General features: G+C 38.4%; 3 protein-coding genes and 1 long non-coding RNA gene across 4 annotated transcripts; all 4 read right to left on the minus strand.

Annotated features, from left to right (window-relative positions):
- Positions 1 to 2,525: 2,525 nt before the first annotated feature.
- On the minus strand, positions 2,526 to 5,178 carry LOC138635001 (putative C-type lectin domain family 20 member A). Its single transcript, XM_069722292.1, has 3 exons — positions 4,926 to 5,178; positions 4,058 to 4,396; positions 2,526 to 3,471 (listed from the first exon to the last, which is right to left on the minus strand). The coding sequence occupies exons 1-3, from the start codon at positions 5,176 to 5,178 to the stop codon at positions 3,098 to 3,100; spliced, it is 966 nt and encodes a 321-aa protein (XP_069578393.1). The 3' UTR covers positions 2,526 to 3,097.
- Positions 5,179 to 5,234: 56 nt separating this feature from the next.
- Positions 5,235 to 7,492, minus strand: LOC138634999 (uncharacterized). Its single transcript, XR_011312043.1, has 3 exons — positions 7,400 to 7,492; positions 6,478 to 6,559; positions 5,235 to 5,300 (listed from the first exon to the last, which is right to left on the minus strand). It is a non-coding gene; the product is annotated as an uncharacterized lncRNA (long non-coding RNA).
- Positions 7,493 to 7,588: 96 nt separating this feature from the next.
- On the minus strand, positions 7,589 to 9,673 carry LOC138634998 (snaclec stejaggregin-B subunit beta-1-like). The gene is made up of 2 exons (XM_069722291.1): positions 9,467 to 9,673; positions 7,589 to 9,013 (listed from the first exon to the last, which is right to left on the minus strand). Exons 1-2 carry the CDS (start codon positions 9,543 to 9,545, stop codon positions 8,670 to 8,672), a joined length of 423 nt encoding a protein of 140 aa, XP_069578392.1. The 5' UTR covers positions 9,546 to 9,673; the 3' UTR covers positions 7,589 to 8,669.
- Positions 9,674 to 13,365: 3,692 nt separating this feature from the next.
- LOC138634994 (solute carrier family 12 member 3-like) lies at positions 13,366 to 24,129 on the minus strand. The gene is made up of 25 exons (XM_069722287.1): positions 24,079 to 24,129; positions 23,892 to 23,967; positions 23,396 to 23,491; positions 22,947 to 23,086; positions 22,638 to 22,748; positions 22,408 to 22,519; positions 22,152 to 22,282; positions 21,421 to 21,505; positions 20,895 to 21,052; positions 20,640 to 20,747; positions 19,936 to 20,059; positions 19,647 to 19,748; positions 18,923 to 19,078; positions 18,732 to 18,831; positions 18,451 to 18,562; positions 18,181 to 18,300; positions 17,789 to 17,895; positions 17,311 to 17,393; positions 17,164 to 17,232; positions 16,655 to 16,759; positions 16,343 to 16,454; positions 15,799 to 15,885; positions 15,151 to 15,286; positions 14,960 to 15,027; positions 13,366 to 13,572 (listed from the first exon to the last, which is right to left on the minus strand). Exons 2-25 carry the CDS (start codon positions 23,956 to 23,958, stop codon positions 13,434 to 13,436), a joined length of 2,628 nt encoding a protein of 875 aa, XP_069578388.1. The 5' UTR covers positions 23,959 to 23,967; positions 24,079 to 24,129; the 3' UTR covers positions 13,366 to 13,433.
- Positions 24,130 to 24,871: the final 742 nt, after the last annotated feature.

A 24,871-nucleotide genomic window follows, 5' to 3' on the forward strand; every position in this document is an offset into this window, starting at 1 on the left:
TCTAGCTTGGAGTCCAGACAAAGTGTCCCTGACCGCAACAAAGTGTGTCAGTTCGCGAAGTCTGACTAACTATCTGGCCCTTGCTCCTGTATTTTATAGTACATCATGCATGTAGCTCCTTGTGCTGTGTTGGCGTTCGCTGATTGGTTCTTCCTTGGGGAGTAGTCATCTGTGGACACCTGCAGATCATCTTTTGAGGAGAAGTTGTTTTGCAAAAGTGCTGGTTTTCGTGCGTGACTCTCTGCACGAGACGATGTGCTGACCTTGAGGAATAGTTATTTTGTAGAAGTGCTAGTTTCGGTACGTGACTCTCTGCACGAGACGATGTGCTCTGCTTCTGACCTGAGAACACAGTGTACCTTGCATGCATGCAGAGACCTTTATGAAAAATATAATGCTAACAATGTTTATGCTAAAATAATGCTAAGATATAAGTAGATTAATCATATAAGCAAGAGCAATAATCCACAACAGGTACACTTCCAGTGTTACAGATAAGGTTTTAACGTCCATGTTTTTTTTTCCTGTGTCCAGGTTCACTGTTGTTTCACCCTTCACTGATCACAACACCACAATAATCCTGTGTACTATGCAAGTGTTGCTGCGGTAAAGTCTGAATTTAAAAAATAAAAATATTTTAGGTTAATCATTGCCAGGAACGTGTCATGTTTATAGAAGAATAACCGCTTGTTCTTTGGGAGATATTTATCCTTATGTATTATACAACAAATATGTCACAGCAGTAAGCAGAATCTACCCGGGCGATTATGACGTTGGCTGTCAAACCAGTTATACGAGTGTAGGATGGAACAAATTAAACCTTTACTAAGTCTACTAGTTTAGTCCTGCGACCTTCAACCTCCATCAACAGCTCTGATTAGACAAAAGAAGTAAAAACACCTTTAAAGCTGTGCGGGGACTCCAGTATTTTATGTTTAATGTTTTTTGTTTTTTTTAAAGAGTTGCCAGCCAATTCAAAATAATAGATTAGACCGGCACATCGGGGAAGTTTTTCTTGCAGCACGTCCTCGTCCCCTTTTGAGGAAAAACATGTGACTCTTGCCATCGACTTTAATGTAAAATAGCAGTGCAAAACCAAACTATTAAAAAAAAACCCATCAATGTTAAATTAGTTCATAAATGACCTGAAAACACTATGTCAAGTAAATATATGTCAAGTAAGCATTTTAGTGACAGACTGTCAACGAGAAGTGACTTATAATCATCACTTTGCAGGGTAAACAGCATATTCTTTTCCTTTTCACATAATATGATGGTTGACAGGGATGATTATAATGAACTAACAGGAGAACTCATGGAGCCAGTTTATATCAGCATTTTAATATTCAAACAAGAAGAAGTGCACATCAGTTATTCAAAAGAGGGTGAGGTCATTTGCATTTGTCAGACAAAAACAAACGTGAAAAGTTTTGCATTCTAAAAATAACAACTGCACATTTTGAGGATAAACTGTGTTGGTGCCCCATAGGTAAGCCCCGAGGGGTCGTGTTTTTGTAATGAGAATATTTGATAAAAACTGTATTTTGAAATACTTTATTATTACAAATTTCACTTCATTTAACTGAACCCAACTTATGTTCTGTGCCATGCCATCAACGTCATCTGTCGATAAGTGCCTTTACACTAATCTTTGATGTATTATCCTTTTTAACAATACATGTATTCCCAATTTGATGTGGAACACAACTTGATTACCATATTTCTATATGATTCTGTACATATCAGGTTACTAGTCATTTGTTTTTGATACCTCTATATTATAAACGGCGTATCATTTCTGTAATGAAGAGAAGGTGTTATAAAAATGACACCTCACGTATGGCTGTCCTGACTGTGTTACGATCTAATATTCATTCTAATTCTGTAATTTTCAATAGTTATCCAACTCCCAAAGCCGTGTTTTCCCGCTAAATATTGCTGAAAAAGAAGGACAACAACCGCTAGCTGTTTTGGTTTTGTTTTTTTTACTTCTGTGCTGCTTTTTTTTTTTTTATAACTGCAATGAAAATTCACACTCCTTTTATATATATTTTGTGGTGAGTATACCTATAAAAGCATTCTGTGTTTTAGTGGAGCTTTGTGAAGTCTTTTTGAGAGCCGTCATTCTCAGAGCTAACATCTGTGTTTGAAGCTGATACCTATAACGTATCATATGACTTAAATTTGAGTCTGTAGCTCAGTGTTTACCTTTTATAGATTTCTTTAATTTCCTCATTAACTGTTGCATGAATATTACGAGGAAACACCAGAACACAAAAGTGTATCATCTGTTTTGCAGCTATAGATTATCCCAGTGTGGATCATATCGTATGATATTTGCCTGTAACATAAGTAAGCTCTGTGTTTCCCCCATGTAGTGTTGGCAGGACTGTGCTGCTATCTGATTAGATATTAATAAGCCCTGCAAAGTGCATGTCTCATTTATGATAGTGGTCACTTTAACAAAGGGTTTTCCTTTAATTATAACAGTAAATGCATCAATTATAAGAAAAAAGGGAAATGTATAATTTTGGGTAATTTTTATTTCTATACGTTGAGTAATTAAGTACATCTTCTGAACAATTGTGTTTGTGTTTTTAATCTCGGATAAAATGCAAAAGTAAATGAGCATCAGAAGCCACTCCGCACTTCTACAGTAAATTCAACAACACAGTTCAATTATCCATTTCAACAAAACTCCCTAAACCGTAATTATAACATAAACTTGAGTTTACATAATATAACCATCACCAGAAAAATCTAGTCTATTGGTGTACCTTTACCGAATGTGACAGATAAATACACGTAACATGAGATACAAAAAAAAAAAAAAATCCCCTTAAAGAAAGAAAGAGAAAACTCACACTTAAATGTAAAATGTACAAATGATGACTGATATTCCCAATTCTCAAATCTCAATTCCCCTCAATGTGGAATCTACAGTTAGCGTTTGGTCTTTTCCAGTGGGGAGTTCTACATTTCCACAAATACCTTTCCAAAAAAAAGAAAAAAAGGTCTAAACTTATTTAAAAGTAACACAACCAAAAACAAAGTGTGTACATGAAGACAAAGTGTGTCAGCAGTGAGTAGAAGGGTTTCAATTCTTAGAGCAGATGAAATTAAACGTTTGATTATCCATTTGTTTGACCCACTCATGTTGTCCTCCGCTCTTCATGGCTCCAGACATGTCGCATTCATCGGTTTTCTCGGAGTCCCAGTTATCGTAGCCGACCACCTCGTCGCTGACCCAGAACCAGAAATCCAGCGTGCAGGTGTAGCGCAGTCCCAGCCAGACGAAAGGAGTCGAGGCGTTCTTGGCTTTCTCCTGGACCCATCTCTGCTCGGCTCGGTTAGTGATGGTGACCAGGTCGATGTGGTGCTTTCTGCAGTAATACAAGGCGTCCTCCCAGGTCTTATTTTCTTTGATCAGAATCACCTCATCTGTCATTGAGAGGAATGTACACACCAGCTCTGTTCAGGTTATTGTTGAGAACGCTGGGCTTCAATTTTAAATGGATTTCTGAATACCAAACAAATGTCATCAAATTTTCTCTGTGCAAGTTTGAATTAAAACTCTATGACCCTCTCCCCCCATTCCTCACCGCGGCATTAACAAGATAAGATATTTAATAGAGATTAAGATGATAATGACACTATAAAAAAAATATTATTGCAGCAACAAAACAACAAACTAACAATTAAAGAAAAACGTATGTACCTTTACTAATACCAAATTAAATGTCGTCACTTTGTCGTTCGGTAACAATTAGATATCTTCATATTTTGAAATAATCTCTGGGAAAGTCCGAGTCCAAAATAATATTCTAGACCAATTTGTATTTCCACGCCTACGCTAGGCATTAACAAGATAACATTTGTAATAAATAACGACACTAAAAAACAATTATTGCACAAAAACTAACAATGAACAAAGGAGATGTAGCTTATGTAGGTGTGAAGTAAAAGTTCACAGAATGTAAATGTCTGAAATAAATACACTTACTATTTGAAGAGATCTTGTGTAATCTCCATAGATAAGAAATAAATAAAAACTCACCCTCATAACAGAAGAAGGGTTTTTTCTCAGTACACTTGCCATTCTTCCATAAACCATCTTCATCCAACTTGATCTTGGCACAGTTCCCCGGCTGGTCTTCAAATTTCACATCCCAGTGTCTGAAATAGGAGCCGAACCCGTCTGACCACCTCCAGGTGTCTCTGAACAGGCCGATCCAAAATTGGTCATTGCTGACGGTGACAGTCTCATTCCTGAAGAGTTTGGCTATCTGCCAGACTCCACTGATCAGGTCTGTGTGATGCTTTCTGCAGTACCTCTGAGCTTCAAGCCATGTCTTATTTTCATGAATCAGAGAGAATTCTTTTGATGCATTCTTTCCTGTGAAGGAAACGCACAAATTTACATCACGGTACTCAGCGGGCCTGGTCATGTGTTTGTCACCTAAAGTGTTGCTGAGTATCTGTCGTGTCATTAACTGGCAAGTATATTAAGAAATTTACCTTTTTGTCAAGGTTTTAAGTCTCAGAAAATTCAATTTTTTTTATTTTTTAAAGCAGGGTGAAACAATATAGTTGACTATATAATCCTAATTCCACTGGTTTAATCAAGTACTGTTGATTTCTTTTCAAATTGATTTTTAAAAATTGTTTTGTCAGAATTTGTATATTAATACGAACAAGTGGAATTTTATCACCGCAATTAACAGTTAATGTCACTTATTGAAATAAACTGCAGGAATTATAAGCGTTGTTTAAAGGCTGGTTAAATTTGGACTTTCAGGTATATTATCAGCCAAGTGTTTACTTAATTTGACGTGAAAGGCAGACGTATATGTCAAAATGGAAAACAAATGTTGGAAAAAGTGATGTGCTAAATACCCTTAGCATTATTAACCTCATATTCTCACCGTTGTAGCAGACAAACTTCAGTTTTTTACTACAAGGGAAATCGTACCATTCTCCCTTGTGCATTCGCACACAGTACTCAACACCTCTCATTGTGATGTTCGGTTCTCCTGTGTCCCAATTTGTCTCAGTTTCATTGAACTCCACCCCAGGCGGAGACCAGTACCACGTCCTGTTGGCATCTGTTTGTTTTTTCAGCCCGATCCAGGTTCCACTTTCATGTGGAGATTCACGGAGTCTGTCCATGTCTGTCATGTTAGTCACTGTGGCCAGGTCAGTGTGATTATCTCTGCAGTACAGTTGGGCTTCAGACCAGTTCATTTTCTGGTCAATGTAGTGATACTCGTAGAGTTTACCCGTGATGAAGCAACACTGACCTAAAAACAGAGAAAATACTTCAGTATTCAAGTCATCTCTCCAGCAGATTAAGTTGTAGTCATTTCCTTAAAAATGGCAACTATTATGGCTGAACAACTCTGGTTAGAATGAGAATCACACATTTTAGTTTTTGCTTAGAATTGAGATCACGATTCTCTTACTATTTCCCCCCCAAATATAATCGTTTATTGGTTTTATCTATCTGATCCAGAGGACAACGAAAAATGGTGCCCGAGGAAACCTTGTAAATTTCAGATCAATCGTCTCATTGAGATGCTACCGCTGAGTCTAATAAAACACTGATGACTCGAAATTTTCAAAAACTACAGACTTTAAATGAAGCTGACAGAGAAGATTATTTAGACGCGGTCAGATCATTACAATGTCTGGTAGCTTTCTTTCAGCTTCTCTTGCGGTGCTGCGAGATGAAATCTAATTCTCAGTGGGCGGGCAGAACTCGGCAAGTTACCCGTCACGGGACCAACATATCAACTCTGGACAACAGAGAGGCAACGCTCCGTTTGTAACACAATGAATCACTGAGCATAAAACCAATCAGCATTAGTCTCTTATCGTCTCTTTGAACCAGTATTTTTCTGAGCGTTGTCTTTTTGTCAGTGGTTATCGCGACTCATTTGATTAGATTAGATTAGATTTAGACTTTATTAATCTCACAGTGGGGAAATTCAGTCGTCGCAGCAGCATAGAAAAACAAAAGGTGCACACAATATGAAACAATTTACAAATACGTAGAAGATATAAGAAATAAGATAAATAGAAAAATAATTATTTTAGAAAAAAAGGAAATTAGAGCATCAATAAATACACACACACACACACACACACACACACACACACACACACACACACACACACACACACACACACACACACACACACACACACACACACACACACACACACACACACACACAGACTGCATAGACACAAAAACAAATAAAATAGAAAATAAGTAAATACAGTTTGGGATGAATGGAAAAAGTGTCAGGTGCTATGAAATGAAATGAGCTGAACAGTGCAGCGTTATTCCAGGGTGGTGTTGAAAGGTCTGACAGCCGTCGGAACAAACGACCTCCGCTCTTGCCTGCACTGAGGGCGCAGCAATATTTTGCAGCCCGAGCAACTGTACAGTAATAGTGCTGTAGGTAGACTTACCCATTAGAATGAGCAGGAACAAACTCCACTGCATCTTTGGTCTGGTAGATGAAATCATTCAAAAGACACTTAACCTGTTGAACTAAAATAATGAAATAAACATCTAAATACTTAATGTCAAGGTTAAAAAAAAAAAAAAAAAAAGCACCTACCTCCATTGCACAGAGTTCAGTCTTTTTAAAGGAAGAGGAATAGAAGAGGGTAGCAAATACAGTCAAACCAGAATTAACAGTAAGTTACATTTTAGCCCATTAGGTTAATACAAGGTCCTTCAATAGATATCTGTAGACGCTAAGAAGAAGCGAGTTTCGCTGCTACTATTGTAGATTTTGTTTCCGTCAGGTATTTAAGGTTGACAGACGAAATAACAGTTAAAAACCATATAAATTGTGATTGAACTTCACCAGTTTTTTTTTTTATATATATATATATATATATATATATATATATAATTTTTCTTCTGAAAAGTGCTGCGTCAGGAAACTACGCGAATAGATAGAACCAAAAACAGTAAATTTGCCGACCAAACAGAAAAACAATGAGCCTAAACCAGCTACAAATATCTGTACATTTAAGGGAAGCTGCAGATTCTGGTGATAATTGTCTGTAGATTCATCATACGAGCAACCGCTCTTACATTTTGACAGAGTCATTTGATACATTCTTTTTTCTGAATGTCGAGTGTAGACACTTTATAAAGGCAGCAGGCTCTATGTATCTTGTTGTGGTATCCATACTCCATTTAAATTACAGAGGCTTAAATTAATTTGAAAAGATACAGGCAATTATTAAATCTAATTTTCTGGCAAATTAAAAACTTAATGTGTGATATGAATCAGATTTTAGATACAAAATATTAACGAACTACATGAACTAAAGAAATAAGAAGAAGCCTCTTCACACAGGTGGAGTTTAAACGTACCTCTGGTTGCCTCTTCTCTCCTTCGTTTGCTGTTAGAAGACCGGTGCTCAGTAACAAGATGCTCACTAACACGGAGAACTCATGGAGCCAGTTTATATCAGCATTTTAACATTCAAAGAGGAAGAAGTGCACATCAGTTATTCAAAAGAGGGTGAGGTCATTTGCATTTGTCAGAGAAAAACAAGTGTGAAATGTTAAAATGATTTATGAGGAAAATAACAACACATAAGCGAGATGTATTTTGAAGGTTCGTTTCTCGTTCTAAAAATAAAAAGTATACATTTTGAAGATCAACTTTTATCTCTGTGTTGGGCTAACATCTGTGTTTGAAGCTGATACCTATAACGTATCATATGACTTAAATTTGAGTCTGTAGCTCAGTGTTTACCTTTTATAGATTTCTTTAATTTCCTCATTAACTGTTGCATGAATATCATGAGGAAACACCAGAACACAAAAGTGTATCATCTGTTTTGCAGCTATAGATTATCCCAGTGTGGATCATATCGTATGATATTTGCCTGTAACATAAGTAAGCTCTGTGTTTCCCCCATGTAGTGTTGGCAGGACTGTGCTGCTATCTGATTAGATATTAATAAGCCCTGCAAAGTGCATGTCTCATTTATGATAGTGGTCACTTTAACAAAGGGTTTTCCTTTAATTATAACAGTAAATGCATCAATTATAAGAAAAAAGGGAAATGTATATTTTTGGGTAATTTTTATTTCTATACGTTGAGTAATTAAGTACATCTGAACAATTGTGTTTGTGTTTTTAATCTCGGATAAAATGCAAAAGTAAATGAGCATCAGAAGCCACTCCGCACTTCTACAGTAAATTCAACAACACAGTTCAATTATCCATTTCAACAAAACTCCCTAAACCGTAATTATAACATAAACTTGAGTTTACATAATATAACCATCACCAGAAAAATCTAGTCTATTGGTGTACCTTTACCGAATGTGACAGATAAATACACGTAACATGAGATACAAAAAAAAAAATCCCCTTAAAGAAAGAAAGAGAAAACTCACACTTAAATGTAAAATGTACAAATGATGACTGATATTCTCAATTCTCAAATCTCAATTCCCCTCAATGTGGAATCTACAGTTAGCGTTTGGTCTTTTCCAGTGGGGAGTTCTACATTTCCACAAATACCTTTCCAAAAAAAAGAAAAAAAGGTCTAAACTTATTTAAAAGTAACACAACCAAAAACAAAGTGTGTACATGAAGACAAAGTGTGTCAGCAGTGAGTAGAAGGGTTTCAATTCTTAGAGCAGATGAAATTAAACGTTTGATTATCCATTTGTTTGACCCACTCATGTTGTCCTCCGCTCTTCATGGCTCCAGACATGTCGCATTCATCGGTTTTCTCGGAGTCCCAGTTATCGTAGCCGACCACCTCGTCGCTGACCCAGAACCAGAAATCCAGCGTGCAGGTGTAGCGCAGTCCCAGCCAGACGAAAGGAGTCGAGGCGTTCTTGGCTTTCTCCTGGACCCATCTCTGCTCGTCCAGGTTAGTGATGGTGACCAGGTCGATGTGGTGCTTTCTGCAGTAATACAAGGCGTCCTCCCAGGTCTTATTTTCTTTGATCAGAATCACCTTATCTGTCATTGAGAGGAATGTACACACCAGCTCTGTTCAGGTTATTGTTGAGAACGCTGGGCTTCAATTTTAAATGGATTTCTGAATACCAAACAAATGTCATCAAATTTTCTCTGTGCAAGTTTGAATTAAAACTCTATGACCCTCTCCCCCCATTCCTCACCGCGGCATTAACAAGATAAGATATTTAATAGAGATTAAGATGACATACATTATTTTATTTTTTAAATCATTGATTTGGTAGCTTGTGTACTTGTAGCTGTGAAGTGAAAATGCACAGAATATTTTGAATAAATATGCTCACCAATGAAAGAACTGTATCATAAATACATTCATAAAAACACGAGTATTCTGAAATGGTAAATTGATTTCGATCATTTCAGACTGTTTCCAAGCTGAAGCTAAAATTACAGATGTTACGTTCTCTTCATGGATCTTTAAAAAATAAAACTCACCGTCATGACAGAAGAAGTTTTTTTTGTCAGCGCAGTCGCAATTCTTCCAGAAGTGATTATTATCATTGAACTTGATCATGGCACATTCCTTATCGTTGTCGTTAAAGCTCTCATCCCAGTCTCTGAAAGAGAAACCGCTCCCATCGGACCACTTCCAGGTGTCTCTGAACAGGCCGAACAAAATGAATGTACCTGCACCTTTCGCCAACGTTTTTAGGTTTTCTTCCTGTAGCTGGTTTACTCCACTGACCAGGTCTGTGTACATCTCTCTGCAGTATCTCTGAGCTTTAAACCAGGTCTTTTGGTCTTTAATCAAATGAAACGTTGTGTTTGAACTACTTTCTGTGAAATAAACAAATGAACTTTCATCAACTATGAAATGGATTACCAAGACATTTTGTGCAGACATTTGAGTCCGATAGTACCAGCACAAATTTGTATTTTCTTAGTCTAAAGAGATATTCTAGTCAATGTCATCTAAACAGTTTTACATGATATATTTCTGAACTTAAATAATGGTGATATTACATTCTTACCATTGTAGCAGAGGAAATCAGCACTGTCACCACAATTCACATCCGTCCAGTTGAGGTATGTTTGAATAGCTCCACAGTCCTCGTTTTGATTGTAATCATTCGGTTCTCCTGTGTCCCAATTTGTCTCAGTTTCATTGAACTCCACCCCAGGCGGAGACCAGTACCACGTCCTGTTGGCATCTGTTTGTTTTTTCAGCCCGATCCAGGTTCCACTTTCATGTGCAGATTCACGGAGTCTGTCCATGTCTGTCATGTTAGTCACTGTGGCCAGGTCAGTGTGTTTATCTCTGCAGTACAGTTGGGCTTCAGACCAGTTCATTTTCTGGTCAATGTAGTGATACTCGTAGAGTTTACCCGTGATGAAGCAACACTGACCTAAAAACAGAGAAAATACTTCAGTATTCAAGTCATCTCTCCAGCAGATTAAGTTGTAGTCATTTCCTTAAAAATGGCAACTATTATGGCTGAACAACTCTGGTTAGAATGAGAATCACACATTTTAGTTTTTGCTTAGAATTGAGATCACGATTCTCTTACTATTTCCCCCCCAAATATAATCATTTATTGGTTTTATCTATCTGATCCAGAGGACAACGAAAAATGGTGCCCGAGGAAACCTTGTAAATTTCAGATCAATCGTCTCATTGAGATGCTACCGCTGAGTCTAATAAAACACTGATGACTCGAAATTTTCAAAATCTACAGACTTTAAATGAAGCTGACAGAGAAGATTATTTAGACGCGGTCAGATCATTACAATGTCTGGTAGCTTTCTTTCAGCTTCTCTTGCGGTGCTGCGAGATGAAATCTAATTCTCAGTGGGCGGGCAGAACTCGGCAAGTTACCCGTCACGGGACCAACATATCAACTCTGGACAACAGAGAGGCAACGCTCCGTTTGTAACACAATGAATCACTGAGCATAAAACCAATCAGCATTAGTCTCTTATCGTCTCTTTGAACCAGTATTTTTCTGAGCGTTGTCTTTTTGTCAGTGGTTATCGCGACTCATTTGATTAGATTAGATTAGATTTAGACTTTATTAATCTCACAGTGGGGAAATTCAGTCGTCGCAGCAGCATAGAAAAACAAAAGGTGCACACAATATGAAACAATTTACAAATACGTAGAAGATATAAGAAATAAGATAAATAGAAAAATAATTATTTTAGAAAAAAAGGAAATTAGAGCATCAATAAATACACACACACACACACACACACACACACACACACACACACACACACACACACACACACACACACACACACACACACACACACACACACACACACACACACACACACACACACAGACTGCATAGACACAAAAACAAATAAAATAGAAAATAAGTAAATACAGTTTGGGATGAATGGAAAAAGTGTCAGGTGCTATGAAATGAAATGAGCTGAACAGTGCAGCGTTATTCCAGGGTGGTGTTGAAAGGTCTGACAGCCGTCGGAACAAATGACCTGCGCTCTTTCCTGCACTGAGGGCGCAGCAATATTTTGCAGCCCGAGCAACTGTACAGCAAACTAAACTCCGATAACTGAAGGGAACATTATTAAAAATATAGACTAAAATATTTTTCGACCAATTTGACGAAACGGTAGAGATGGTGGTCTATTGAGAGACGGGGAACTCCTCCAGCGAGGCCCGTTTCCTCCTCTACAACACTTTGTACCGGCCTTTGCTCGTCGGCTGGTACGAGTTTTGTAATCTGATGAGCTCTTCCTTGATTATCCGTGTAATCTCCGTTTTGGCTTTCTGCACAGCCAGTTCATTTGCACTCTCGATAGCCAGGTAGATCTTGCGTTCTCCCTCCTTGGGCTCTTTGCTGTAGGTAGACTTACCCATTAGAATGAGCAGGAACAAACTCCACTGCATCTTCACTCTGTTAGACAAAACTGATATTGTAATTGCACTGTGTCATGCCCGAAGCAAATGTGTAGCTCAAGCCATTGTTGGTGAAAAAGATTGCGAGCTACTGTGACCAACATGCAGGAAATTCAAGAACAATAACAACATTTTAAAAGACAGTCGGGTTAAATAGTGTTTACTGTCTCGACATTTTTTTTAAATACTCTTTCGAAACTTGTTCAATGTTACCCAAAACACGAAATTCTTAATATTAAGCAGACTTGATAGGTTTAAAGGAACATGGATATTCTTTACCAAACATATATGCATACAAATTACCATTACATTTCAAATAAGTCTGAACTTACATGTGTTTACTTCTGTCGTCAGAGGTTTTGTCTCTCTGTGCCGATGCGGTCTGCTCACGACAGTTAATGAGTCCTTTGTTTTATGCCGTTGGCGTGACGGTGATGCCAAACATTTGAATAGTAAAACACTCAGATCGTTATCTCTGTCACAAAAGTATACCTTGCTGACGAGAATTACTCACCTGATTTTTACATAAGTTAATATTTCAGAAAACATGTCACAGTATTAAGAAAAAAATTTACCACAAAATTGCTGCATTCGTTCAGATTCCTGTCATATCCACATTCACACATCCATCAATAAAAAATAACGATACTTTGGCAGTGTCACAAAGTCATTATTTTTTAATTTTACTTAAGAGGTTAATATTTTATATACAAAACAGATGAGCGTATTAACTATGGTACTTTGTGGTATGTATATTTAAATTAACTATCCTTGTACTTTATCCACCATGAAGATGCAAAAATTGTATGCAAAATGGCCCAGAAACTACTTAGTTTATTATGCGTCACCTTTACTGTGTAACATTTCTTTTTTGCAATAGGTTTCAAACAAATATCCACATATGGAATGAAAGTCTTGTCCAAGAGAATAAGGTTTTTAACTTGATCATAGATTGGATTTCAATGTTCTTAGACTTTTAATTCAAATTACACTGTTTTAATATTTTCATATTTGCATTCACTCTTACAAATTACACAATCCATTAAAAATTTGATTACAAAATTAAACACCTAATAATACTAAATCATATTTATTAATAAATTGTGAAAAATAGTCCAAAATCATTCACTTGCTCCCTCTCTCACTAAAGCACTAAGAGCAGATATCTTTTTTGAAATAAATTGTCATTTGACTTTGTAATTATACCAACAAGAGTCACATGAACAGTTTTTCTGCTCCAGTTTCCAGCAGCATCCGCTTCTCTTTTGGCTCTCACCTGGAGCTGTTGATGACTAATATGGTAGCCACAACATGCTGAAGATGACCTCGATGAGAGCGAAATGCTCGTAACTGCATTGGCCTTCTCTCCCATTAGCTACTGCCTACAAGAGCTCTTCCTCTGAATGTTTGGCATGTTTAAAAAAAATAAAAAAAAATAATCATTCAAATATCACATTCCCAGGGCATCAGTTTAATTTTTGTGTTTCAAATGATCACTCCCGGTGAGAAACACGTCCGTCCCTCTTAAGACGGCTTTTACTGGCAGTAGAAAGTGAGGACGTTCTGCTGGTTCCCTCGTATCAGCACTGCGGGACAGTGGAGGCTGCAGGTCAGAGTGTCCAGCCAGGCCATGTACAGAGCGCTGGGGCAGTCGCTGTGTGGCACAGGAAGGCTCCTGGAAAGATTTGTTTACGTAAACAAAATATGACATGGCCATAGTAGAACAAGTGCTGCTTCTAAAGTCAAATGAGTTCCTGCTAATCTCGCCCGTCTGGTTCTTATCTCTGAAACATGAATCATGAAAGGAGCCATAGTCTGGTGGCACTTTGTATAATTTTGCATCTCTGTGGACATCGAACTCCTAATGTTGATAGAAGCCTGCAAATATATTTGACCAATATTATAACTACATTGTAAAGCACAAGAGTTACCTAAAGACTGTAGCCCAAATGCAAAATGATATATTCGCTCTACATGGTCCAAAATTAATGTTTCTTTTAATTAGAAATCGTTTCATGACATAGATGAGCATTAGTTCCACTAAAGTGGGAAGTGGAAACCTTAATGCTTCCACATACAAGGACACAAGTGATAGTAGTGTGCCTCTATCTGTGTGGAAAAAGTTGATAGAAGTCCCTTTAACCCAGGGCACAAAGTGAGATCCAAAAAGATTTGTGGTTTTTCCACTTCAGTTGGTTAAGAACTTGACTAACCTGCACGGAGCGCTGAACTTAAACCCATCCAACACCTGTAAGATGAACTATAACAAACTGCAAACTAGACTTTACATAATTTAAATAAACATCATCACCAGATCTCACTAATACTCCTTTGGGTGCTGCAGACTACAGTCCAAAAAAAAAGAAGATCGCATTTACCTTTTATTATATAAACTTTTTATTTTTTAAAGCTTTTAACATTTTGTGAAATACTTTTAACACCCCATTTTGGGCATTTACATGCCCTTTATATAAAAATGTATTCATAAAAATGTGGTTGTAAAAATATATAAGGACATTTAAGTTCTTAGTGCAATATTTCTTAACACTTATAATGAATTATCACACAGTAAAACACTGTAGAGTTATATGTTTGCATATCAGCAGTCACTTATATGTGCTCACAGGATCAAATGCATTGATAAACACTTATATCTACTTATTTTTAAGTTTACGGTGTGATATAAAACCATTCAATTAATGTTAGTAAACTGTTTAAATGCTATATAGATGGGTCAAAGTAAAATAAACTCAATTCTGAGACAGACAAACGTAGGAGGAAGGGAGTCAATGCGGATGCTGTTTGTTTTATTTCCTGCAATGCAAAATGAGCCATGTTTAAAATACCTAAAAACACCAACAACACTGGCCGCACTATGTTAGAGAAACCCTGCTTCCTCCTTCCAAGTCCACACTTGTCCACACAATTACGATAAGCCACGCGCATTATTTATCCAATTTGCAGTATATTTTGGTCAACTTTTGGTGAATTGCAGTAAATTTGGATCACAATTAATGTGACACTGTTGTCAACCTGCCGTGTTCTGAACTGATGATACTTACACAAGCACTAGAGCCGTATGTTGTGAATTCCTTCGGATGATTTCGTTCAGCCTCACTTTACTCTCGGACTATAAAGGGCAGAAAATAAAAGTAAAAAATAGAGACTCAAAGTGGGGAGATGCTGCTGGCTGAACAGGGTGGATGACATCAAAAATGATGAAACATGAATGATGGATAACACATACACACACCTTAAGTTTGAAGGCCTCAAACTGTTTGTCAGATATTTTCCATGGGGCACTTTGTCTTAGCTCCTGAACTGAGACGCCTTCCTGCTGTTCATCATATAGCCTGAAGGGGGCGACACTGTCCACAAACCTACTCAGGCTGCGAAGTTACAAAAACAGGGAGACACAAATCAGTTTGCTGTAAAAAAAAATATATATACTGCAATGATGGAAAAGCAACTAGTCTTAAGCTGCTATTAACATTTTTAAAACATTATCATCTCTTTAAATATTGAAGAATAGATCATTTACATGATTCCGTTCACTGATTATAATGAACACGTAAAGGTGAAATTTCCAGTTCTGCTGTTTGTTCTTAATACTAGTCTACCATTGAGTGAAATATTAAAAACTCTATGTTCTTACTTCTTAATGCTCTTATCTGAACATTTTATACCAAGATTTAGAATATTGGTGTAGAAATGTTCATATTGTGGACATGGTAGCTTTAAATTTGAGACATGTCTTTGTTCAGAGTTAAAGCCACATTTCGACCACAAATGACAACCGGTCATTATAAACTGATCACTTCCTGAATTCCTACTGCTGTTTATCTTATTTTATTTTAGTTGTGACTTGTCAGAAGGAAATTAAAAGGTTCTCTTGACATACTTTTTGTCTTGAGCATGCTTCTCGCTGTCGGTCATGACTTTGACGTCATTAAAATCCAGACGGAACCTCTTCAGCAGAGCGATCATCCTAAATAGAAACAACAGTCAATCAGGTTTCATGGATCGTCATGCGCAATATTATATACTGCAACGGGAAAGTGTTCACTCCAAATCCAATCAACCTAAAATGATCTTGTTGAACAAATCAATAGATCATTCCCAGTTCGATACTATAAAAATGTCAATGCTGTACAGCCAAGATATTGAGTATTCTAAATGTGTGTATATATTGAACATTTATCGGGAAAAAAGATTAAGTCATTATTAATTTGAATTAGTTTTGTTTTGAATTTCCCAACATTACTGTGTACAAAGTTTTGATGATGAATTCCAAATAAGTCCTAAAGGTACAGGAACCTGACTAAAACCTCTTTTGTTTGGGTTATCTCCTGCAGGACAGGAAGTAAGCAGGAGGGATTTTTCCACTTTGGAAAAACTCAAATGTTCGCTACACAAACGCCAAAACTTCTCCGAAAAAGACGTACTCGTCACGGCCTTCCTCCATGTTCTGTTCCTCTCCCACGATGAATACCCTGACCTTACAGCTGCGCCAGCGTTTCCTCCTGGTGAGCAGATAAGGCACCAGTAAAGTCATACCTTAGAAAAGAAGAAGAGAAAGACAGCTGCTGAGGAAAAAAACATGCCGACTCAAACTTCTTCAGCTGAAGAGTCTCCTGTTGCTGAACGTAGAATCTAAAAGCAGAGATGTTGCATCAGTTATCGGCACAGTCCCGTTCTACATGAATTTGATGCCACGCAGCCAGAGTTGACAGATCTAAGCTCCTCTTTGGGCTCACCTCCGTCATCAGCTATCCAGTAGACGTCAATGGTCTTCTTCCCCTGGTCGTTCTGGAACACCGTTTCAATCTGATCGCCGGTGCCTTTATCAGAGATGTCATCAGCTGCAGACACAGGAGGAAGAGCGAGATGCAGGTGTTATCATGATCTATATACGTAATATTAGAAAGCAATGTTGCACTCTGAGATGTGCCAATATGATAAAACAAGGAAAACCCTGGTGGTTGAGTTTATATTATTGTTCTTTCAGTTCATCCCACAGATAAGAGTTTGAGTGGAAACGGCACAAAGAACGATGACGCTGTGGTTCGCTGCAGTTTAATGGACGCTTTCATACTCTTCTAACTACCTTTAAGGTTGTAAAGAAAGATTGTTTTACTGTGAGAATCACATTTTGTACCGAAAATCTTTTTATTTTATTTATTGCGAGTCAGTCCAGTAATCAGTAATCAGTGTGTGTGTGTGTGTGTGTGTTGTGTGTGTGTGTGTGTACACGGTAATTTCTCACCTGATTTCCGCTCAGGAGATTGCTGGTCATCATTTTCGACAGGCTCATCAGGCTCAAAGCCCTGGTTCACTGAAACAGTACATCACAAACGTTACATTCCCCACCGTTCTGCTTACTAGTTTGTTCAGTATTATACCAATATAATACCTTTAAAATCAAACTGCTCGGAGACGTCCAGGCCTTCCATCATCCGCAAGATGCACAAACAGTAGTTGGAGTCAAAGGTATCGCTGGAGAACAGCAAGAATAGAAGAGGGAGATTACAAAATGTTTCAGAGGGAAGGTTTTACAAACATGCTACTCGGTACTCTGAAAATCAAATTCTCTTAGACTGAGCGTTACAGCTGGAACTACAAAAACCGGATTACAGATGAGGATTGTTTTGGTATTTGTCACATTGTTATTGCCACACATGCTCGCTTATGGCATCTTAATGTAATGTATCATCCTAAAACAGTACTTCTTGTATATCATCAGAATGTTGACTTGCATAGAAAATATATTTAGTTTTTGCTTCGTAGCAGTAAAACTACAAAATTCTAGTAAAAAAACACGACACTTTCTTTTTAAAATGTTATTTAAAATGAAAATTGTAACCATTAACCATTAATAATGACTAGCTTACGATATGGTGTTGATATAATCTTCAATGCTTTCAGGAGAACTGTCCCTCCAGTTTGTCTTGAAGCCCAGGACCAGAGTGTTGGGCCTTAGTTTACCAAGACCAGAAGCCTAGAAAAAAAAAAAAGGGGGGGGGGGCAAATGAGAGTACAATTTATTCTAAACTAAAAAAATAAAAGCATCCTGTGAGTAAATATACAATATTAGTAATCCCAGGTCCTACAATGAGAGATTCAATCTGACTAAATGTTTGATTAAAAGTCAAATGTGCAAACCACTCACAGCCAAAATCATCCGATATTGTCTGTCTGATACCAATAAAATTATTTGTACAATTTTGTACAATTAAATTTGCAATCACTGCAGTCAGATAAACACACACGGCTTCTCAAATACCTGCAGCAAGTGTCGAGCGCCAACTCTGAGGCTGTCTGCTGTAAAAGGAGTGTAAAACGAGCGCACCTTCCTCCTGTTCATCCACTTAACCAACCAGTCCGTGGCGTCCTGCGGCCGCGTCTGCCTGTCCTGCTCCTAGAAGAGTCAGGAGTTCAATAATGTCGTGACCAATAACACGCGTTTGATGAAAAGCTACTGCACGAATGTTCAGGAATGACAGTTTAATACATGTGTATATATATATATATGTACGTCAACTGAGTGACTTACCATGATGATGTCGCCACAGATCATGAGGCTGATGTGCTTCGTGAAGGCACCAACGAAGTCCACCAGGGCGGGTCGCTGGTTCGGGGGCCCGGTCAGGACGAGACATTGTGGTCTGAAGACATCAGAGAGCAAAGATGAAGGTCAAGCAGTCACTTTCTAAATCACCTCTTAAGACAGAAAATGCTAGCCCCACTAATATTCTTCTAAATACAACATAACACACAGTTAAATCACAAGAATTTGCTGTTGAAACTACAAACAAACAATGCAAAATAACTCGCCTGAAATTCTTGACATGATCCTCCACACCAGACAGAGAGACCGAGTAGGACAAAGCCATGTTGTATGTGCCTGCCTGGACTGATGACCCCCAGTTGACCTCTGTGGATTAAAAATAGAGACAAAAACTGTATACTTATTTCCCTCTTCGATCGAAGGCCTGTTTCGTCCCATCGGTGGTTTTTCGACTCACTTGGTTTGTTGTAGTTGACGTATCCGAACAGAAAGAGGATGAGACAGAAGGTGGCGAGAGCCGCCCACCAGGTGAGCAGGAACATCAGCACCACGGAGATCACTGCTCCGAACAGAGCCGTCCATTTACTGTAGTAGTGAAACGACGGCCTCCAACCTAAACGAACAGTCGGAAATAAAGTGAGGTGGCGTGACGTCGTTATAGACGTTTATAATCTGCTCAGTTTGCAGAAGAGCAGATCGGTCTCCTCTGTAGAGGAGCATTCTGTCCGACTCTGCAAATCCGCCATTAATAACGGCAATCAGCCGAGGTTTAAATGGGGACCGGGAGATGATCTTATTATTGCTTTATTGCACGTTACACTTGAAACATAGGTGTGATCAATTAGGAGAAGAAGTACAACCCTTTTCAACCATGTGCAGAAGAAGGACACGGCGAGAAGTCGGTGCCGGTTTCTTTGAACCAAGATTGCGATGTGTCCATAACTCTAAACCTTTTGAGATGGGAAAAGCAGCTGATTGTGAATTTTAGTTTGAAGGACTTGTGTCTCGTCTTGCGTGTTGTGTTGTGTTGTGTTGTGTTGTGTTGTGTTGTGTTGTGTTGTGTTGTGTTGTGTTGTGTTGTGTTGTGTTGTGTTGTGTTGTGTTGTGTTGTGTTGTGTTGTGTTGTGTTGTGTTGTGTTGTGTTGTGTTGTGTTGTGTTGTGTGTGAGTACTTTAACTCACCGGGGGAGTTGGTGATCGAAGCGTGAAAGCAGCTGAAGTTTATGAGGCTGTAGGAACACAGGAAGAAGTTGGAGATCAAGGGGGCAATGGTGTCCAGCTTGGCTGTGATGAAAGAAGAGAGAAACGCAAAAACATGACCGGTTCAGAGCTGGATGAGTTCATCAAAACTTTTAACTTTTTTTCTCCCAACTTAAATCATTACAACAAGAATAAAAACACAATTTTGTAACGAGATGAATACTTAGAACAAATATGAGAATCGGTAATTCAAATGTTAGATCAAACCCACCAATGAGAATGAAGGCCACAGCAATGACGTAGCAGAGTACATAGGCCCGGAGTGGCTCATCATTTTTCCCATAACCCTTCGCAAAGAATCCAATGAATGGGTAGATTTTATCTCTGCACAGACACTGATAGATAAGACAGAAAACATGACAATTTTTTCTACATTTCTACATACTTTGCTCGAATAAATGCATCACGGGTTTGAATTCGGGGTGTAGCAATTTATGTGCCTGAAAGCTGAGTTGTTGTTTTTTTTACTTTTCTCTCATGATGTTTTCTCTTTGATGATTTAAAAAAAATAAAAAATTATGTAAAATATGGAATATCAACATATGCATCAGTAGATTCAGCTATTTTATTTTCGCTTACTGTGGCAATTTTCAAAAAGAAAGCTGAAGCTTAAAAAATACACTGCTTCTCTGCTTCTAAAGGAGTCTGGAACTTTAGAAATGTAATAAGTCATCACTCACTGAAACACTTTGTCTGAAAAGTATTAAATTTGTCATGCAGTTGACATTTTAGTGCCCCGAAAATACTAATCTTACACTAAATTGGCTTTCTGTAGTGGAGAGGTGAAATCCACCAAGCAAGTCTTTTTCTAACACTGTTGTAATCGACATACAGACAATATGTCAATGAATAAAAGTGCAATTTAGGTAGCTCTACCAGGCAGCTTAGCAGAGGGATGTGTCAGGGGTCTCTCACCTGAAAGATTTTAGGTGCGGAGACGAGGAATCCGAGAGCCGATGACAAACTGGCTGCAAAGACACCGGCAGTGATGAGGTAGCCGAAACCAGAAACTTGTCCCAGTACCTGGAGGAAATATTCACCGTGAACAATGTGACAAACTGGAATGAAATCTGCGATCTCAGTGCCGCATAAACTAAATCTGACAAACTGATCCTTTGAGGAAAACTCTTAAAAAAAAAAAAAAAAAATTGCAACCAAATTGACCAGTACCTTAAAGTTGTTGGCCAGACCGTATTTACAGGACTTTGACTGGATGCACTCTGTGAAGTTCCAGCCCAGCTTACATCCCTGTCCCACACAGCCGTCAGTGATGTTTCCATTCAAAACGTCACTTATATTTCCAGAAGCGTCCTGCACCACACATGACCCTGGAGGAAAAGGAAGATGTAAATATTGACGTCATTTTATACATTTTCCACGACAGCGGTTGGTATTTATCTCAGTATGCGCTGGTGGCTAATTAGCTCCAGACCAACGCGTTTTCCCAGGACATCAAATACTGTACCGCAGTTTTGTCACAGCACGCTACACACAAAGGTGCCTTCGATTTTTGGTTTGGTTTAAACACCAGAATTTCCTGGTGAAGGTTACGCACCGTAACTAATTGGTTAGGGTTCGGACAAGATCACGGTTTTGGTTAAAACTAGTAAATTTACGCAAGTGACATATACTTATGCAAGTAAATGATTAACTAGTCATAAGAGAAACAGATCAATAGAAAATGAAAGTAACCTACCAAGAGTTGCAGAAATCCCTAAATAGCTGACTGTAGTCCAAAAAATGGCCGTGAGGGTTCCTTTGGGGATCGCAGTAGCCGGGTCCTATAAAAGGAAATAAAGCATCCATGTAGTCATGGCTGATTATCATTTAAAATGTTCCGATATCAGTAACGGTACCGATATCTGAATGAAACTTTTTTGATACCAATTTTACAAATTCCATTCTAACATTAAGAAAATTGCATAAAAACATTACGGTAAAAAATCTTTGGTTTCATGCATTTAGAGAGGGAGAGTGTAACCCAGGTTGTTTTCTGGAGCTACAATTTACAGATGTCCTCAAAATGCTTCACATGTAAGCTGTTGCTACAATTTTCTGACGTACCATAAACACTTCACACGCTATGAGTGCACAGTTTCTGCAGAAGACCCAACTCAGACAGTTTCGTTTGAAAAGAGTTAAATAAATTGTCCTAATCTATGGTTTACTGAAATTGAAACCAAGTGATTTTATCTACGTTGGGTCACCGCAGTAGATCCTATGATAAACACTGTGGCTCAATGATGCTGATGACATTCACTCCTGTGTAAACGAAGCAAAAGTTAAGCATTTAGCAATGATGATGCATTTTCCGATATCAAATAGTATCAATGAAATTTGGTCAGTGCTGAAAAGCTGTTGAATTTTCCTACCCAGCCCTACATAGTTATCGCTAGTGGTTCTGTTTCAAGGCGTTTTTTGTCATACTTTCAGGTCTCCGGAGATGTTTGCTCCGGACAGGATGCCGATGGCAGAGGGAAAGAAAATGGCAAACATCTGGAAGAAGTTGTCTTCAGGTTGTCTCCAGTTTGGTTTCAGGTTTGTTAAGAAGATCTCACCTGCAGATGGGCAACAAAAAACCCATTGTTTTCTTTCAGATATGTATCAGTAATATGTAGAAAATGCAATAATTACTAAATGCTGCATGAAGGGCAGCAGATTGACCCGAGAAGCATAAACTTACTGCGGTATCCAAAGAAGCCCTGGGCTTGTTTCTCTTGACTCGGGGGGATGATGGTTCCCACCAAGTAGTTGGATAAAGATACCAGGAGGACAAAAAAGAATAAAAACTGGGTCTGAGAGATGAAGACAAATGTAGGGGGTGGGAAAAAGGAAGACAGATATGACGGTGAGTAAAAGTTGGTTGAAGCTAAACTCCAGTGAATAAAGTGAAATGTGTCGGGATGAGCTCACCTTCGACTCCCACTCCATCCCAGCCAATGAGATGAGCAGGAGCATCGTCACGGTGATCACACCCACAATACGGACGTCATTGGTTGAATCAACCATGACGACACCAAACTCCTAAATTAATATAATTGTTGTATATTTATAATATACACAAAACCAAACTCTGTTCAGTCACATAACTTGGCAGTGTACAAGTTGTTTTAAATAACAGGCCAGATGAGGCCTCTAGTATTTACAAAAAAAAGACCCCGTCCACTAATAAATGAACTAAGTAAGCGTGCAAGTGTAGAGTATGTTTTGCATTTTAAGTACCTGCATTAGATCACGGACCACCTCGGCAAAACCAACAGTGTTGAGTGCACAAGCCAGAGCATTGGCCAAGGAAAAGACCACCCCGATTGGTCCACCAATTTCAGGACCCAGAGTGCGGGAGATCATGAAATACGCCCCTCCTGGAAATTATTTTGCACACAGAAACCACAGAGATGCTTTAAAAATGTACAACTTTATACAGCTAAAAGAAATATGTTGTGTTGGATTAGAGTGAATTTTGTTTTTTACAGTAACCTAAAAAACAAACATAAAAGTCCAGTTTGAACCCATTTGCAAATTTCCAGTCTGAAACACCCTGTCATTTAATTTTTTAATTTTTTTTTTATTTTCTAAAGGTGTCCACATCTATAACACATGAATATTCTCAGTTTCTAATGTGAGACTTTTTCAACAGCTTGCTGGAATTGTGGCTTTGCCCAGCGACTAACCTGAGATCACCCTCCCGTTGGTGGCGATGGCAGAGACAGAGAGGGCGGTTACAGAGGTCACCGTCACAGACATCAGGATAATAACCCAGGTCAGCACTGACATATAAAGAAAAGGTAGTGATCATCATTGTTATTACTAAAACAAAGATCTGGTGGACCTTTGAAGTACCATCTGTGGGCTGCAGCAGGCTTCTAAGATAAAGATAACTGCAGTTATCAATATTAAAAAAAAACAACAACTATCAACTGCTTTAGTTTCATTCGTAAGTTTTGTGAAATATTTCAACCGATTGTCTTTTTAGGGGAAGGATCATTTCCCTTTCCCAAATTCCCGATTTTACTGCTGTACCCAAGAAAAAGCTCTTTCGGCGATGCGCACACAGTATTCTCACGCAACCACGAAGTAAATCAAAAGAAGTCGTAGATAAGAGGGCGAGAGGCGACAGCTACATAAAAGAAGAAGGACCAGGACTGAATTGATAAAGTGTTGACTCACGAATGCCCGCCTGCGAGGTGATCCACGACAGGCGGAGGAACAGGATGACTCCCCAAATATTCAGCATGCAACGAATCTGTGACCAAAGATCAACGAAACCAGCTCAGTGATGATTGTTTCTAATATCAGGCGTTAAATCGGTGGAAATGAGTCATGCATGATGCGTATACACAAACGTTTTCCTCACCAGGACTCCAGTCACCCAGCCAAATCTAACAGGAGCTTTCTCCTGAGAAACATCTGTCTCCTCATTCCCACTGACGGTGACCGGCAGGCTGCTAGCCTCTGGGTCTGTGATGGTGTTTGCACCCTCCACTCCCACCTCCACTTCCTGAGAAAAACACAGAGAACAGACTTCATTTGATTGATTCTTCATTTATACAGTTATCATCTTCATAGGGCGCAAAAATCCTCTTTTTGTTTGGGATCGCAACAAAAAGAGGATTTTTGAATCATTGGATAAAATACGAGAATAATTATTTTTAAAAAAAAGTGTTGTTTCCAATTTAACCAAAATTTTTAAAACACCTGAAAGCTGACAATAAAAGTCTCATTAAGGAAAGTAACAGTGGTTCACAACTGCTGTATCAAACAAGCTAAAAATGCATCCGTCTGAGACAGTTTTATCAACAAATGACATGTATTTACTATTATTTTATTTTTAAATAGCAATTTAAAAATAGTAAGGATTTTTCCAATTAACATTCTCCCACTGTGTTCTTGCTTGAAAGGAATTTACCACAAATTAATAAAAGGTATTTGTCTTTGTCCAGCTAATGACATGCCCCGTATTTACTAAAGCTACTCCAGGAAACAAGTTAAGTGATGCAATTTGCTATGAGACGAGGTTCCCGGAGGTGGAAAACTGACCTCAAATGCCCTGCGGAGAGCCTCCAGAGAAGGTCTGCTCCTCGCCTGCTGGTGTGGCAGTGCACTGGTGTAATGCTCCAGCTGCGGCACCAGGTCTATTGTGCTATAGA

Source organism: Brachyistius frenatus, unplaced genomic scaffold (genome assembly GCF_029030835.1).
Source record: "Brachyistius frenatus isolate BFR_SWC_R1_liver_20210118 unplaced genomic scaffold, ASM2903083v1 Contig_284, whole genome shotgun sequence".
NCBI lineage: Eukaryota > Metazoa > Chordata > Actinopteri > Embiotocidae > Brachyistius > Brachyistius frenatus.

Bases quoted from the DNA above. Each gene is read 5' to 3' on its own strand.
- LOC138635001 (XM_069722292.1), bottom strand. From the start codon at position 5,178: ATGACAGACATGGACAGACTCCGTGAATCTCCACATGAAAGTGGAACC. The intron at 4,397-4,925 runs GTGAGAATATGA...TTTCCTTCACAG, and splicing joins GAAGTTTGTCTGCTACAACG to GAAAGAATGCATCAAAAGAA. The intron at 3,472-4,057 runs GTGAGTTTTTAT...TAACCTGAACAG, and splicing joins ACCCTTCTTCTGTTATGAGG to AGCTGGTGTGTACATTCCTC.
- LOC138634994 (XM_069722287.1), bottom strand. From the start codon at position 23,958: ATGCTGAATATTTGGGGAGTCATCCTGTTCCTCCGCCTGTCGTGGATC. The intron at 18,832-18,922 runs GTGAGTCGAAAA...TTTAATCCACAG, and splicing joins CGTCAACTACAACAAACCAA to AGGTCAACTGGGGGTCATCA. The intron at 18,301-18,450 runs GTAAGTCACTCA...CAGGACAGGCAG, and splicing joins TCTGTGGCGACATCATCATG to ACGCGGCCGCAGGACGCCAC.
- LOC138634998 (XM_069722291.1), bottom strand. From the start codon at position 9,545: ATGATCAAGTTCAATGATAATAATCACTTCTGGAAGAATTGCGACTGC. The intron at 9,014-9,466 runs GTGAGTTTTATT...TCTCAATGACAG, and splicing joins AAACTTCTTCTGTCATGACG to ATAAGGTGATTCTGATCAAA.